The sequence below is a fragment of the Balaenoptera acutorostrata genome, chromosome 2 (genome assembly GCF_949987535.1).
Source record: "Balaenoptera acutorostrata chromosome 2, mBalAcu1.1, whole genome shotgun sequence".
In the NCBI taxonomy this organism is placed as follows: domain Eukaryota; kingdom Metazoa; phylum Chordata; class Mammalia; order Artiodactyla; family Balaenopteridae; genus Balaenoptera; species Balaenoptera acutorostrata.
The window spans coordinates 91092699-91109554 of NC_080065.1; the positions used below are offsets into that span (position 1 = coordinate 91092699).

The window sequence follows — 16856 nt, forward strand, 5'->3', positions numbered from 1 at the left end:
GTTAATGGAATCAGAGGGGATACTTTTTAGCTTTAATTGTATAAGTAATGTATTATTTCTTAAGTTTGTGATAGGTTATTGGGTATACTGATTTTTATTCATTTCTGAATGTCTTAAATATTTCTAATTTTTAAAGAAGACAAAACATACAAAAGTAGGTTCTTAATGGTTTTCATATAAATCTCAGATCAGGAGGCTAAAAATCTTTATCCCACATTATTTTCTATGATCTAAATGGAAATAATATTCAGAATTGAATGATTAAGAGTTAAAATCTATTAGCATTTGACTCCCATGCAGTCTGTTGGCAAGTTGGAAATTCAATTGTGTTGTAAACAGTTTTTATTGTGTTGTTGTAAACATAGTATTATGTTATAATCATTTTTCAATATAATCACTGATTTGTGTAGTTTTCCCTGGGTTAACAAATTCTTGTTCACACTCTTCAATAGACCAAAGACATATAGGGGAATGTTACTGAGATTTTGGTGTTTCTAGTCAGAGTTAAATATCCTGTGGACGAAGAAGAGAAAATATAAAAAGGAACCTAAGTATAATGGGCAGAGGATTTTTAACTGAACTATGTAGTTAATAATATTGTTAATATATTATTAATCAGAGAGATCTTTATCACTTCCATGACTTAGATGAGCAAAGTGAGCCAGTCTCTATTCAAGGTTCCATCTGCCATCCTTGCTTGCTAAGTTCTTGAATTTCTTTAGAAGCATACAGGAATGCTGGCATACTGAATTTTTCCACTGAAAAATGTGAAATTGACTGTTATTTTTATTTACCCTTTGATTACATTTACTGTGCTTGACATAGTAAAGAATCTGAAATATCAATATTCTTGTCCCAGAAAACAAGATCCTGTGGAAGTGCACAAAGAAATAATGAAAACACGAGTGCATATTTCAATGAAAACATAAAAGAGAGCAGATCTGAAAGTTCCAGCTACCTCTTTCTAAAAAAGATGGGGAATTCACAAATCATGTTTATACATACATGGTCACTAGATTTGCTGAATATCTTAATGAATTCTCAAATAGATTATATTGGTTTAATGGCATGAGCCATTTGGGCCATAGAGATTGCCAAAGAAATATACTCAGCAAGTTTTCCACTTACACTTAAAAGTAAATGATTGATTGTTCATTTTATAAATTATGTCCATAAGTTTTGTGAATCCCTAATTATCAATCTGTTTTTATGAAAAAATACTGCATATAGCCTAGCTTAAAATATCTTGTATAGTTGCATTCAGGGTCAGCTGAATGACAGAACAATGGCAGGGAATCTTTCAGTTCAATCTGTTTATGATAGCTGTACATTGTGCCTGGAAGAGTTACATGGTGTACCAAATCAGGCTTAATGTACCCTTAGAGTTTCTCTGCCAGCAGTACGCATACATTTTTTTTTCTGTTGCCCAGCCTCTTCCTCAAGGATGGAAAAAGACACGTTTATATGATCCCTATTTTTCTGTCCATTCACAGAACAGATATTCTCTATGTGCAAATTAACTGAAAAGCGTGGTCGGTTTCTTTAGGCAAGGTTTGGGTGAATTATGTCTTAGCAAAACTGAGTCTTTAAGGCTAATAAAATAAAATAAAATAAAGGCATGAGCCTTTTTCAGTTCCATTTCATCAAATTTGCTGATCTCTGGCTGAATGTTTAATTTTAAAAGTGGAGTAACAATCTTATACTGTTGTCAAAGATTTCTATACCATTCATAAAGTTATATGAGAATATTTTGATTTTAATTTTCTTGGCAGTTCAACAAAACATCACTCTTAAGTTTAGCTAGTGAATGTGATCTTTATGCCTCATTACTCTTGCTCCAGTTTAATTTTTTTTGTTGTTGATTTGAATTTTTAATCAAAGTTATACATTCTCTTGATTTAAAGAGTCAAATAGCTCTACAAGACTTGTTATGGAAAATAATCCCTCCTGTCTCCATGCCCCACCCCCCATTTGCCCTTTCCTGAAGCAATGATATTTTCAGAATTTAGCTCCCTATATTTTATAAGCCTATGTTCCTATTTCTTGCTTTTGTAATTTTAGGCATTATTGATTTTCCACTACAGAACATAAACTGCCTGCCTCTCTGACCTACCTTCAAACCCTGAACTTTTCCTGCCAACATGCTCTCAGAAGGCCTATCGTCCATGTTTGGCTTAATATTCAAGGTTGACAACAGCATACCTGGGTGAACTAGTCACAGCTGGGCCACGGAACATGTTATATACGTTTCCTTCCCTGATAAATTTATAATTGCTTGGTTTTTTCATTTGCTTGCTTCTCTGTCATAACTCAACCCCAAATTCTTCGCCAGTTGTCTAAATCTCTCCATACATCCTGACACATCAGGTCATCTACAGGTGTCATCTTCTTGCGAGGCTTCTGTCCCAGTCCAGCCTGGCAGGAGTCCACGGGGTGGCGGCTGCTGCCCTCCAGGGGAGTGAAGGCTGCCAGGAAGACAGAGCCGCAGGGGCCCACGTGAGCGCGACAGGGCCCTGGGCTGAGCCACTCCAGCAGCTCCCAGGCAGCTTCTCAAGGGAAGGACGTGGACTCCCAGGAAAGAAAAAGTGAACTATGCCGAGTTCACCGCGAACACATGCTGCTACACACTTGGTTATTCTGAGAACAAACCTAAGGGCAACTAAAGAAGCCTAACAGCTAAAGAAGATGGTCTGAGGTTGCATAAGAAATCCAGATGTGCTCTGAATAGAATTCCACACAGTCATCCGCAGGTGCAGGTTCTAGGTAGGGCAGGAGCAAAATCTCCGTCCGCCCCCCAGATTTCTTCTGTTTTGACACAAGCCATCCTGAGCGAGAGAAGCTGTGATAATGATGAATGCCCTCAGACATCTTAAACAGCAAGTCGTTCCACAGGGATACTGTGCTATGGTATAAACAAGGGACACTCCCTTCAATCACACCCTTTCCAACACCTGCTGAGGAGGGTGACGTGAATCATTACTTGCTACCGATTTCTTTATTTGCTCAGGAGATGTTCCTGCACCTCCTGACAAGACTTCTATTTTCTTCCCTATTATGTTCTGTACTTTTCAAATTCCTACCATGGCATGCACTATTTTTTTCTAAATTATAAAAATAATGCTAAAGTTTAAAAAAATCAGTAACTACTAGTAACATAAAAATCCATCTAATCTATCTTTTATTACTTAAGGCTATGTCATGAAAATTTTTATTTTTTAAAAAAGTCTCTTGATTTAGGCTTCAGAAGCATAAGGGATTAACCACTGTCAAATTCAAAATGATCCATTTATTCAAGACAAATAGTAATTTTCTTTGTCTTCTTCAGAAGAAAGAGATGCAACAATGCCTGAAACACTTGAAATGTCAATTGAAAGCAACTTTACTGAAACTTGATTCCTTGGGCCAGAGGCAGGTCCTTACTGTAGTTGATGGTACAAGTAGATCTTCTCATGTACTGTTTCCAGGCATCACTACCAGACTCCCTGCCACTGCCAGTGTGCTTCTCTCCTCCAAATGCACCTCCAATCTCAGCCCCACTCGTTGGAATGTTGACGTTTACAATGCCACAGTCTGATCCTTTTGGGCCAAGCCAGCGAAAGATTCTGCTGAAATCCTTGGTAAAGATGCGACTTGAAAGTCCCTGTTTTACTTCATTATTCCATGCAAAGACCTCGTCTTCATTCTTGAATTTAAAGACATAAAGAATTGGGGCAAAAGTCTCTGTGTGTACAATGGACGCGTTGTGGTCAAGGCCTGTCACAATTGTCAGTTCTACATAATTTCCAGGGCGATCCATAACCTTGCCACCATAGACCATGATGCCACCTTCTTTCTTTGCTTCCTCCACTGCTCCAAGAAACATGCTCACTGCCTGTTTGGTGTGGAGTGGCCCATAGAGAACATTAGAGTCCCACGGGTTCCCAACACGGATCTGTACATAGGCCTTTTTAAGTCTATTAACAACTTCATCATGAATGCTTTCATGTAAAAACAGGCGCCTCGCTGTGGTACACCTCTGGCCGGCTGTCCCCACGGCTGCAAAGAGAGCTGAGGGAACGACTAAGCTGAGGTCTGAATCCTCAAAAGCTATAATTGCATTGTTTCCTCCGAGTTCTAATAAACTTCTCCCAAAACTCTCCTGCACCGTAAGAGCCACTTGTTTTCCCACCTGAGTGCTCCCAGTGAAGGACAGCAGGTTCATTCGCTCATCTTTGGCCATGGCTGTGCCAGTATCCGCTCCACCACAAGTCAAGGAACAAATAGCACCAGGCAGCTTGTTGTCCTCCAGAACCTTGACTATTACCTTTGTGACAGCTACACTAATGAGGGAAGTTGTTGGAGCTCCTTTCCAAAGGCAGGCATTCCCACAGATCATGGCGATGGCGTTGTTCCAGCCATACACCGCCACAGGGAAGTTGAACGCAGTTATGATTCCAACCAGGCCTACAGGATTCCACTGTTCAATGAGTACATGGCCAGGTCTTTCAGAAGGCAGGATGGGTCCTCCAATCATCCGAGATAAGCCAACAGCATAATCACAAATATCCATGTACTCTTGAACTTCTCCCACACCTTCCACTAAGGTCTTCCCCATCTCCAAAGACACCAAGCTTCCTAGTACTTGGATCTTCTCCCGCAAGGCATCACCAATCTGTCTCACTACTTCTCCTCGCTTTGGAGCAGGAATCATATGCATTAAGTTTGAAGGAATATAAAAGATATTAACAGTTGTAATTTCTGGGAAATGGAATCATAAGAGACTTTCATTCTCCACATTTTGTATGTGGATATTTGCCATTTTTACGATACCTGCACAATCTGCCCAGATTCTCCATGCTTCTCTGGCTTTCTTTACGGTTTCTTCATAGTCAGCCATGCTGGCCTGTTGGACTCTCGCTATCGGCTCATTGTTAGCAGGACAGTAGGTGGTCATAACATGCAGAGCAGACCGGGAACACGCCACACACCGAACCAAGGAGGCGCACTCCAATTTAATTATTGTACAAGCTTTTGTAATTGACTCATATGCTCAGTATTTCAAGCAAATGCAACCATTTTTGAATCTCGCAAGAAGTGCTTGTTGGTTGTTGACATTAAGCACATGTGACAACTCATTAGAAAAAGAAATATACACAAGAAAACTTTGCAAAGTTAGTGACTCAGTGCACTGACCGACTTGAAATTTTAAATTAACTAGTTTCAATTTTTCCTGCAGTATTAGTACTGTAGGCTATTGTAGCTATTTCCATTTTTCACCCTTATCATAATATGAATCACCAAGCATTTTCCCCCAACTTATACATTTTCCTGAGAATATCTGAGATAAATATCCAAGTCATTATGCTTTTACAAAAAAATACACAAATATCAAAATAATGGACTCTAGAATTATGAATCATCTAGCTATTAGAAGCCAGACTGCCTCATATCAGTTATGTCTCTCCTCCCTTTTTTCTTGAAATAATCGTTTAATAACTGGAGGGGCATTGTTCTAAATCAGCTGATTCATCTTCCAAGTTTCAAGCTAGAGCATACACAAAAAAGTTATTTAATGTTGAGTACAGATACACAAATTGATTTATTATGTTCATAAACAGGTTTTAGCATTAATTATCTCAATAGTCTGCACATACAGACCTTGGCCTCATAGGCAGGTTGACACTGTCAGTTCAACCTTGACTTTTTTTCCTCCACTCTGAAGAGAGCAATAATTTTTTTAAAATAAATAACTAAAAATACAATCACACTAAAAAAATTTTTTAAGTAATAATAATAAAAAAAATTTGTGCCCCCCAAATAGCTTTAAAAGCAGAGAATGAATCTGTGGGCCTTTGCAGATTCAAGGAGAGAAACAAGGAAGGGCATCATTAACCTGCCCTGCTAGCCCGTGAAAGAATGCTAACAAAACTCTCCATTGCACGAGGCAACCTTTGAATGAAACTGTGACTCTTCAGAGGTTGGAAGCTCAAAGGACTTCTGCCCGGACATGGGCTGTGCTGATCACCAGATCTGTGTTGGGGTCTAGGTCAAGATCCCAGGGCAGGGAAAAACACCCCAAAACTAGAGGGAAGGAAGTAATGAGTTTGGGAATGGGGGAAGGCAGGCAGGCAGGCAGGAAAGACAGCTCAGTCATGGTAAATTTAGGAAGCCCTAGTGATTAGCACTAAGAAAAAGAACAACAAAACCAATAGATGAGAGACTCAGTCACTACCAATAAAGTAAAGTTTTTTAAATTTCAAAATGACTATAATAGAAAGTCTTTGAATTCCTTCTAAAAATAGTTTTATCTTTAAAAAACAATAATGAAATCAAGCACAGATGAAGAAAAAATACAACCAATTAGAAATTTAAGACAAAAGTATTTATTGAATTTTTTTTAAACCTCTGTATTATCACAAAGAGATATTCAATTAATTTGAAGATAGGACTAACCAATCCACTCAGAATGCAGCACCAAAAAACAGATTGATATGGTCCACCAAATGGATATGGAAGATAAGCCATATTTAAAGAGATAATACCTGAGAATTTTCCAAGATTTAAGATGCAAAAAAGTGTAAATAAAAATAGGTCCAACCTAAGTACAGCATGGTGAAATTGCAGAACAATAAATATAAAGAGAAAATATTAACAGCTGAGCAAGAAAAGACAGATAACTTTTTAAAAAGAATGAAAGTTGACATAGACATTACCTGAAAAAGTACTTTACTTTAAATGGTTAAATATTCCTTCCAGTTTTTCAGTTAAGTTTTATGCATACCCTACAGACATTCTATATGTTATTGGAGCCAGTTTTGTTTTGATTTTATAGCTAATAAATGTAGAATAGCACTGGTATCTTTACAAAAATAAACAACAAACTTTTTACAACAGGTAAAATAAAGTTTAATATAGAATGTAGAATCCTCTCCATCGAAGTTAATAATATTTTGAATCGATCACTAAACTGTGGTCATTAGAAACCACACCCGCCCCCCCAAAAAAATAGCCTGGAAGGCACAGCAGTCTTAAGGTGTGCTGCTGTGATGTAAAATTAATCATCTTCTTGTCACCTGTGAGCTGATGATTTCCTAATATAAGCCCAAACATGGACTATATTATAGCTACAGCCTAGTAACAGTATAGATATAAGTGAGAAAGTATTTCCAACCAAAGACTGAATATTTAGATGTGTACAAATTTGGGGGGTGGAGAGAATCTCCCACGTAGGTAATGCTCCAGTTTTAAAGTTTTTTTTTTTTTTTAAATCGTGTTAGATCTTTCTTCCTCCAAATCTGGAACTTGTAACCATGAATGAACATATCCTTCAGCTGGTAATAAATATTTCACAATTTTTTCTGTAACGTAGGATAACCGTAATTAAATTAATCCTCTTGACAAAACTACCCACTAATCAATGGTTTCTTAGTGTGATTAATTATAAAAGTAACTTTATTGGAGGGAGGGAGGAGGAGTTATTGTTTAATGGGTATAGAGTTTCAGTTTGGGATGATGAAAAAGTTCTGGAGATGTATAATTACATGACAATGTGAATGTACTTAATGTCACTGAAGCATACACATAAAAATGGTTAAAATGGCAAATTTTAGGCTATGTGTATTTTACCACAATAAAAAAAAAACTTTGGGGAAAATGTAACTTTATCAGTGTTTTAGAAGAATAAGGAAATCAGTGGTGCCAACTGTATTCAAAGAAATGACTGTTCATCATCATGCATAAAAATTAGGGTGAGAATTGTCTTACCAAGTTCCTGGTTCATGACTGTCCTAATTGATATTTTTAGCCATGTCACTTTTTCAGTCTGTGTGGACTTCTCCAACAGGAAATTTAGCTCAGATCAGTACATGTCACCAGTCTTCCTACAGCTCTAGCTCATCTGACCCAAGTGAAACTAAAAACTGCCCTGTCATTTATTTTAACCTTTGAGTTTGAGGCAATTCTGAGAACTTCTCTCACAGCAATTGCCTTTTCCTCCTGGGTACCATTCTACAGCTAGGCTTAATCATAGAATTCTAGGGTTGAGGAACCTTAAAAAGTACTGTGACCTTTCCACGTTGGGCACATCCACTCAAAAACCATCCTAACAAAACACTATAGATTGTGTTGTCTTTCAGAGCTCTCTCTCTCATAAATCCATCCATCAGGAATTGTTCTCCTTCTAGAAACGTGAACTTCAGATCTAAATCTGTCAGACCTTGTATTAAGGCACATTTCTTCTTGCACTTGCTAAAATGGAATGGGGGTGAAAGTTGATTACTTTTTGTATTAATTTATTACATCCAGTTTTTGAAGGCCATTATTAAATTGATATCAGATCCAAACTGTCTCTTGTACAGCTAAATAACTCTCATCCTTTGAACTTCAACATAGAAGATTGGATTTCTATTCTTACAAAGTCTGTGACCATTTTCTTTTTCTTTTCCAAATTCCTCCTATTTCTGTGAGTTATAGAGGGAAGAACACTCAAATAAGATAATTATTTTATTAATTTCTGCATTTTCTTACATTTTAGGACCATGCTAATTTTTTTTATGCGAGAGATTCTACTACAGACTTAAATATAGCTTAAGATTAATTGTGCCTCTCAGATGACTACTACCACACTTACTGTCAATATTTACATTTGCCAGTCATTTCTATTATTTGTATCAATTATATTGAGCCAGACTTTTAATATTAGCAATCATGTTTTTCAAGCTGATACCAAATAACTTTTAAAGGTAACACTGGTCTCAGAGGAGAAGCTGGGCATTTTTGTTGTTTGTTTGCTTTGCTTTTTAAATTGAGGTATCGTTGATTTACCAATTATATTAGTTTCAAGTGTACAAAATAGTGATTCATTATTTTTGTAGATTATGTACTCCATTTAAAGTTATTATAAAATATTGTCATTATTCCCTGAACTGAAAAATATATCCTTGTAGCATATTTATTTTATACATAGTAGTTTGTACCTCTTAATCCCCAACCCCTAACTTGCCCCTCCACCTTTCCATATCCCTACTGGTAACCACTAGTTTATTTTCTGTATCTGTGAGTCTATTTCTGTTTTGTTATATCCATTTGTTTTATTTTTTAGATTCCACACGTAAGTGATAACATATAGTATTTTTTTTCTCTGGCTGACTTATTTCACTGAGCATAATTCCCTCCGAGTTCATCCATGTTGTTGCAAATTCCATTGTGTGTGTATGCATTCACACACACACATACATGAACACCACATCTTTATCTATTATTAGTTGATGGACATTAAGGTTGCTTAAATATGTTGGCTATTGTAAATAATGCTTCTATGAACATTGGGGTACATGTATCTTTTCAAATTAGTGTTTTCGTTTTCTTTGGATATATACCCAGGAATGGAACTGCTGGATCATATTGTAGTTCTATTTTTAGTTTTTTAAGAAACCTCCATACTGTTCTCCACAGTGGCTTCACCAATTTACATTCCCACCAACAGTGCACTAGAGTTTCCTTTTCTCCACATCCTTGTCAACATTTGTTATTTGTAGAGTTTTCGATGATAGCCTTTCTGACAGGTGTGAGGTGATATTTCCTTGTGGTTTTGCTTTACATTTCTTTGATGATTAGTGATGTTGAGCATCTTTTCATGTGCCTGTTAGTCATCTGTATATCTTCTTTGGAGAAGTGTCTATTCAGGTCTTCTGCCTATTTTTTAATGGGGTTGTTTGATATTGAGTTGTATGAGCTGTTTATATATTTTGGATATTAACCCTTTATTAGACATATCACTAGCAAATATTTTCTCCCATTCAACAGGTTGTCTTTTTGTTTTGTTGCGGTTTCCTTTGCTGTGCAAAAATTTTTAAGTTTTGTTAGGTCCCATTTGTTTAATATTGCTTGTTTTCTTTTCCTTAGGAGACAGATCCAAAAACTATTGCTGTGATTGATATTAAAGAATACCTGTGTCTTCTGGGAGTTTTATGGTTTCCAATCTTACATTTAGGTCTTGAGTCCATTTTGAGTTTATTTTTGTACATGGTGTGAAAAAATGTTCTCATTTCATTCTTTTACATGTAGCTGTCCAGTTTTCCCAGCATAACTTATTGAAGAGACTGTCTTCTCTCCATTGTCTATTCTTGCCTCTTTTGTCATAAATTAATTGACCATGGGTGCATGGGTTTATTTCTGGGCTCTCTATTTTGTTCCATTGGTTGTGTCTGTTTTTGTGCCAGTACCATACTTTTTGATTACTGTAGCTTTGTAGTATAGTCAAAAGTCAGGGAGTAGGATACCTCCAGCTTTGTTCTTTTTTCTCAGGATTGTTTTGGCCATTCAGGGTATTTTGTGGTTCCATATAAATTTTAGGGTTATTTGTTCTAGTTCTATGAAAAATGTCCTGGGTATTTTGATAGGGATTGCATCAAATCTGTAGATTGTTTTTGGTAGTATGGACATTTTAACAATATTAATTCATCCAGTCCATGAACATGGGATATCTTTCCATTTATTGTGCTGTCATCAGTTTTCTTCATCAGTGTCTTATAATTTTCAGAGTATAGGTCTTTCCCTTCCTTGGTGAAGTTTATTTCTATGTATTTTATTCTTTTTGTTGTAATTGTAAATGGAATTCTTTTCTTGAATTCTTTTTCTGATAGTTTATTATTAGTGTACAGAAAAGTAACAGATTTTTGTATATTAATCTTGTATCCTGCAACTTTACTGAATTCATTTATTAGTTCTAATAGTGTTTTGATGGAGACTTTAGAGTTTTCTATATGTAATATCATGTCATCTGCAAATAATGACATTTTTACTTTCCCTTCCAATTTAGATGCCTCTTATTTCTTTTTCTTGTCTAGCTGCTGTGGCTAGGGCCTCCAGTACTATGTTAAATAGTAGTGGCAAGAGTGGGCATCTTTGTCACGTTCCTGATTTTAAAGGAAAAGCTTGCAGCTTCTCACCATTGAGTATGATGTTAGCTGTGGGTTTGTCATAAATGGTCTTTATTATGTTGAGATATCTTCTCTCTTTACCCACTTTGATAAGAGTTTTTATCGTAAATGGATGTTAAATTTTGTTGAATTCTTTTTCTGTATCTATATAGATGATCATGTGATTTTTATCCTTCCTTTTGTTAATGTAGTATATCACATTGGTTGATTTGTGGATATTGACTCATCCTTGAATCCCTGGGATAAATTCCACTTGATCATGGTGTATGGTCCTTTTTATACATTGTTGAATTCAGTTTTCTAATATTTTGTTCAGGATTTTTGCATCTATATTTATCACAGATATTGGCCTGTTATTTATTTTTTTTTTTGTAGTGTTTTTGTCTGGTTTTGGTATCAGGGTAATGATAGCCTCATAGAATGAATTTGAGAGTGTTCCCTCGTCTTCACTGTTTGGAACAGTTTGAGAAGGATAGGTATTACCTCTTTTTTAAATGTTTGGTAGAATTTCTCTGTAAAGCCATCTGGTCCTGGGAGTTTTTTTTTTTTTTAATTACAAATTCAATTTCACTACTAGTGATCAGTCTGTTCAGGTTGTCTATTTCTTCCTGATTCAGTTTTGGAAGGTTGTATGTTTCTAGAAATTCATCCATTTCTTCTAGGTTTTTCAACTGTGGGCATATAACTGTTCATAGTACTCTCTTATGAATTTTTGTCTCTGTGGTATCAGTTGCTATTTCTCCTCTTTTAATATTTCATGTTTTGGGGGGGTGGGTAGTCCCCTCTTGTTTTTCTTGATGAGCTTGGCTAAAGGCTTATCAATTTTATTTATCTTTTCAAAACAAAAACAGCTGTTGGTTTCATTGATCTTTTTTTTTTTTGGGTCTCTATTTTATTTATTTTCTTTCTAATCTCTATTATTTCCCTCCTTCTGCTGATTTTGAACTTTGTTCTTCTTTTTCTAATTTCTTTTTTTAATTTATTTATTTTATTTTAATTTTGGCTGCATTGGGTCTTCATTGCTGCGTGCAGGCTTTCTTTAGTTGTGGCTAGCAGGGGCTACTCTTCGTTGCGGTGAGTGGGCTTCTCATTGCAGTGGCTTCTCTTGTTGCGGAGCACGGGCTCCAGGCACACAGGCTCAGTAGTTGTGGCTTGCGGGCTCTAGAGCACAGGCTCAGTAGTTGTGGTGCACAGGCTTAGTTGCTCCACGGCATGTGGGATCTTCCCGGACCAGGGCTCGAACCCGTGTCCCCTTCATTGGCAGGTGGATTCTTAACCACTGCGCCACCAGGGAAGCCCTCTAATTTCTTTAGATGGTAGGTTAGGTTGTTTATTTGAGATTTTTCTTGTTTCTTGTGTAGGCCTATATTGCTATAAACTTCCCTCCTGGGACTGCTTTTGCTACGCCCCATAGATTTTGGAAAGTTGTGTTATTTTCATTTGTCTCAAGGTATTTTCTGATTTCCTCTTTGATTTCTTTGTTGACACATTGGATTTTTAGTAGCATGTTGTTTAGTCTCCACATGTTTGTGTTTTTCCCATTTTTTTCTTCCTGTAATTGATTTCTAAGTTCATACCATTGTAATTGGAAAACATGCTTGATATAATTTATAGCCTCTTAAATTTGTTGAGACTTGTTTTGTGGCCTAGCATGTGATCTATCCTAGAGAATGTTCCATGGGCAGTTGAAGAGAATGTGTGTTCTGCTGGGTTTAGATGGAATGTACTATAGATATCTATTAAGTCCAACTGACCTAAATAGCCATTTGAGTCTGCTGTTTCTTTATTGATTTTCTGTCTGGATGATCTGTCCATTGATGTTTGTGGAGTGTTAAAGTCCCCCACTATTATTGTTTTGTTGTCTATGTCTCCATTTAAGTCTGTAAATATTTGCTTTGTATATTCAGGTGCTCCTATATTAGGTGCATGTATGTTAAGGTGTGTCATATTTTCTTGTATTGATCCCTTTATCATTATATAATACCTTTTTTTGTCTTTTGCTATAGACTTTGTTTTTTTTGTCTTTTGCTATAGACTTTGTTTTACAGTCGATTTTGTCTGACATGAATATTGTTACCCTCACTTTCTTGCTGTTTCCATTTGCATGAAATATCTTTTTCTGTCCTCTCACTTTCAGTCTGTGTGTGCCTTTACCTCTGAAGTGAGTCTCTTGTAAGCAGCATACAGATGAGTCTTGTTTTTTAACCCAATCAGCTACCCTATGTCTTTTGATTGGAGCCTTTTGTCCATTGACATTTAAAATGATTATTGATGTGCTTGTGTGCTTTTCTCTCTAGTTTTTGTGAATCTGTTATAGGTTTTTGATTTGTGGTTACCATGGGATTCCACATATATGTTGGCCTATAGCTATATCTACTTTTTAAAAATTGGTAGTCATTTAAGTTTAAACACATTCTAAAAGATGTACATATTTTTACTCTCCTCACCCACGTTTTGTGTTTTTGATGTCATATTTTACATCTTCATGTTTATCCCTTCATTGTTTATTGTATTGATAATTATAGTTGATTCTATAATTTTTTCTCTTTTAATCTTTGTACTAGCTTATTTAAGTGATTGCACCATAGCCCTTACTACATATTTGCCTTTACTAGTGGGATTTTTCCTTTCCTCTAGATTTTACTCCTTGTTGTAGCCTTTTCTTTTCCAATTAGAGGAGACATTTTAACATTTCTTTTAGGTAGGTTTACTATTGTTGAACTCTTTTAGCTTTTGCTTGTTTGAGAAATTCTTTATCTCCTTTAATTCTAAATGATAACCTTGCTGGATAGAATGTCCAGGGTTGCAAGTTTTTCCCTTTCAGCACTTTTAATATACCATGCCACTCCCTTCTTGCCTGCAAAGTTTCTGCAAAAATGTCAGCTGATAGCCTTGTGGGAGTTCCCTTCCATGTGACTCATTTGTTTTTCTTTTGCTTCCTTTAGAATTCTCTCATTATCTTTAACTTTTGCCTTTTTCATTACTGTGTGTCTTGGTTTGGTTTGGTTCTGTTTGGGTTCATCTGGTTTGGGACCCTCTGTGCTTCTTTTATCTGGATATCTGTTTTCTTTCTCTTGTTTGGGAAGTTGTCAGCCATAATTTCATCCAATACATTTTCTATCCCTTTCTCTCTCTCTCTTCTCCTTCTGGGATCCCTGTAATACGAATGTTGTTATACTCGATATTGTTACAAAATGTCCCTTAAAATTCTCATTTTTAATTTTTTTTTTAATTTTTGCTGTTCTGAGTGGGTGATTTCCACTGTTCTATCTTCCAGATCACTTATGCATCTTTCTGCATCACTTAATCTGCTGTCAATTCCTTCTAGTCTGTTTTCCATTTCAGTTATTGTATTCTTTAGTTCTGACTAGTTCTTTTTTATATTTTCTAGTTCCTTGTTAAAATTCTCACTGTGTTCATCTAGTCTTTACCTAATTCAGTTATCATGCGTATTACTAATGATTTGAACTCTTTATCTGGTAAATCATTTATTTCTCTTTCGTTAATTGTTTTTTCAGGGGTTTTCTCTTCATTCATTTGAAATAAATTCCTTTGTTGTCTCATTTTGTTTAACTTTCTCTATTTCTATGAAATTAGGAGAAACAGTGACCTATAGCAGTCTAGTCCTTATATAAGAACATCCCTACATAGTCTACGTGTGTCCAGTGGCTTTGGTTGGATAGCTGGGTCTGACTGTGAGCACACATCATGTCTTTCCCCAGGGTGTGCTGGCAGCTATCGCCTTGGTGGAATGTGGGGCTGGAGATGAGGGTCTAGAGCCAAAGTCACATGTGAGCCAGGGCGTTTCCTCTGCTCAGTGGCCAGCACCACCCTAATGGAGGTAGGATCGAGTCCCAAGTTGCTGGAGCAGAATCCCTAAGGGTTGAATCCAAGCTGTTTCTATTCCCTCTAAGAGTGTGCTCTCCCCCATCCCAGCACCTGCACCCTCGGCCCAGAGGTGAGCAGTGCTAGAGCAAGAGGGCCCGAAGCAGGCACTCAGCATGAGTCAGGGTGTGGCCCATGGTGGTCCTGGCCCCAGTTGGTGTTCTGGATTGCTTCTGATCTACTTCCTCAGTAGGTAGCAGCAATGGCCACCCTCACCCCATTTAGATGCCATTCTGGGTCCAAGCCAGCTCAATGCCTCACAAGTACTTACTCCTCTTGGCCACTGCAGCTCTCTCCCTGTGTGGAACTGTGCCATGGAGCCAACGGGGCCAGAGCAGACTCTGGGACAGTCACAGAAAACTGGCCAGATTCCTGGGTAGTTGTGTGTGTGGTCTTCACGAGCAGAGTCTAGGTTTCTTAAAGCCCTCCTCTCAGTCCCACTGGTTTTCAAGCCAACTAAGAGGACTCATAAGTGTCAGCCCCCATGGCTGGAGTACCCAATATGTGGCTCAAACCACTCACTCCCCAGGGAAGATTTCTGAGCCCATGTAATCCCCCGTCTTCTGTGTCCCCTCCCAGGTGCACAGGTCCAACCTGATTGCTTTTCTTCCCTTTCTACCCAATTCCATGTGGATCTTTCTTACAGCCTTGATAGTACAGGAGTCTTTCTGTGAGTCTCCAGTTTATTTTCATGAAAATTGCTCCACATGTAGATGTATTCTTGATGTGTTCATGGGAAGACATGAACTCTCAGTCCTACTATTCTACCGTCTTGGTCTTGACCCCCAAAAGAGAAGTTGTTATTGCTAACATTTATTGATTCCACGTACGTGTCAGGATAGCTTCAAAATATAAAAAGAAGAAAGCTGTTTTATTTTAATATCTTGCCTAATTGTAACTTTTAAATACAACATAATGGTAGTAATTTTCCAAACAATGGATACTCTCAACACGCTTCTTTGTGTATCAACTGCTACTGTTTTTTTTTTTAATTAGGTGACTAAGAGAGGCATTTTGAGCATGTATCATATAGCAACTGTATTTCATAAAATAATACAAAATCTATTTTATTAAGCCCCTTTGCTTCCCTTGAGAGGAAAAAAGCTATGTAGGTCTCCATTACACAGGTAGAGTGAAATGCACCCTATAGTTCTGTTAAATTATAGAGAGCTGGCCATGTGCATCCAGGGGTAGGAATGGTTTGCTGAGACATACAGGCCCAGCAAAGGAAGGCAAAGTCATGGTAATCATCATAATAGTGACAACTTTAATAGTAGAAATGCTTCAAAAATTAGTGTTTTACAGCAGGTAAACCTGCAGCTTGTACATAACATCTGACCTGGTCTGTGCTCCAAACATCTCCAGTTAAGAACAGAAAATGCTCAGTGCCAAGAGAGACCAGCAAGATTCCTAAGCCATGATGAATATGAGGAAAGGAGGGAACAGGGCACCCATGCCATGGCCAACCTGCTCTTCCCAGTCACCCAAGGTGATGAAATGTGTGACTGTCACAAAACTCAGTAATACTGTTATAATTGGGTTGTACAGGGAATAGATGCCAGCTGCAGAAACAGTATGTGCTTTGACAAGGAGTGTGTTGCAAGCCACTGCCAGCCTGTGCCTGCTGCCAGCTCCACTCAGCTACAAATAGAAATGACGATGCACAGTGGGCCACAGTTCTCAGAGTAGCCTTCGCCAACCACTGCTTTAAGACCAACCAGGATCTAGAATTCCAGAGTGGTCATGGCAGTCTTCAAATCAGTTACACATTACAGAATGGTACTTCTCAAAGGATGTCCACCTGCGTTGGCATCAAAAAAAAAAGCTTGTTTAAAAATGCATCTTCTTCCCCCACTGGACCTATTGAATCAGAATCTCTGAAAGCAAGGCCCAGTAAACTGCATTTTTAAGATTTCTTGGTGTTTCTTATGAACCCTTTGGTTTGAAAACCAGGGTCAAGTGAGCCAAAAAAGGGATACCAAAAGCACAAACTACAAAACCATATAAAGTAGAGGAAAATAATATCATCTCACATTCTTATTATGCTTTGTA

General features: G+C 37.3%; 1 protein-coding gene across 1 annotated transcript; it reads right to left on the reverse strand.

Moving 5' to 3' along the window:
- Positions 1 to 3155: 3155 nt before the first annotated feature.
- On the reverse strand, positions 3156 to 4681 carry LOC103018812 (alpha-aminoadipic semialdehyde dehydrogenase-like). Its single transcript, XM_057540798.1, has one exon. The coding sequence runs from the start codon at positions 4592 to 4594 to the stop codon at positions 3380 to 3382; it is 1215 nt and encodes a 404-aa protein (XP_057396781.1). The 5' UTR covers positions 4595 to 4681; the 3' UTR covers positions 3156 to 3379.
- Between the last annotated feature and the right edge of the window lie 12175 nt (positions 4682 to 16856).

Coding starts and splice junctions, on each gene's coding strand:
- LOC103018812 (XM_057540798.1), bottom strand. CDS start 4,594: ATGGGGAAGACCTTAGTGGAAGGTGTGGGAGAAGTTCAAGAGTACATG.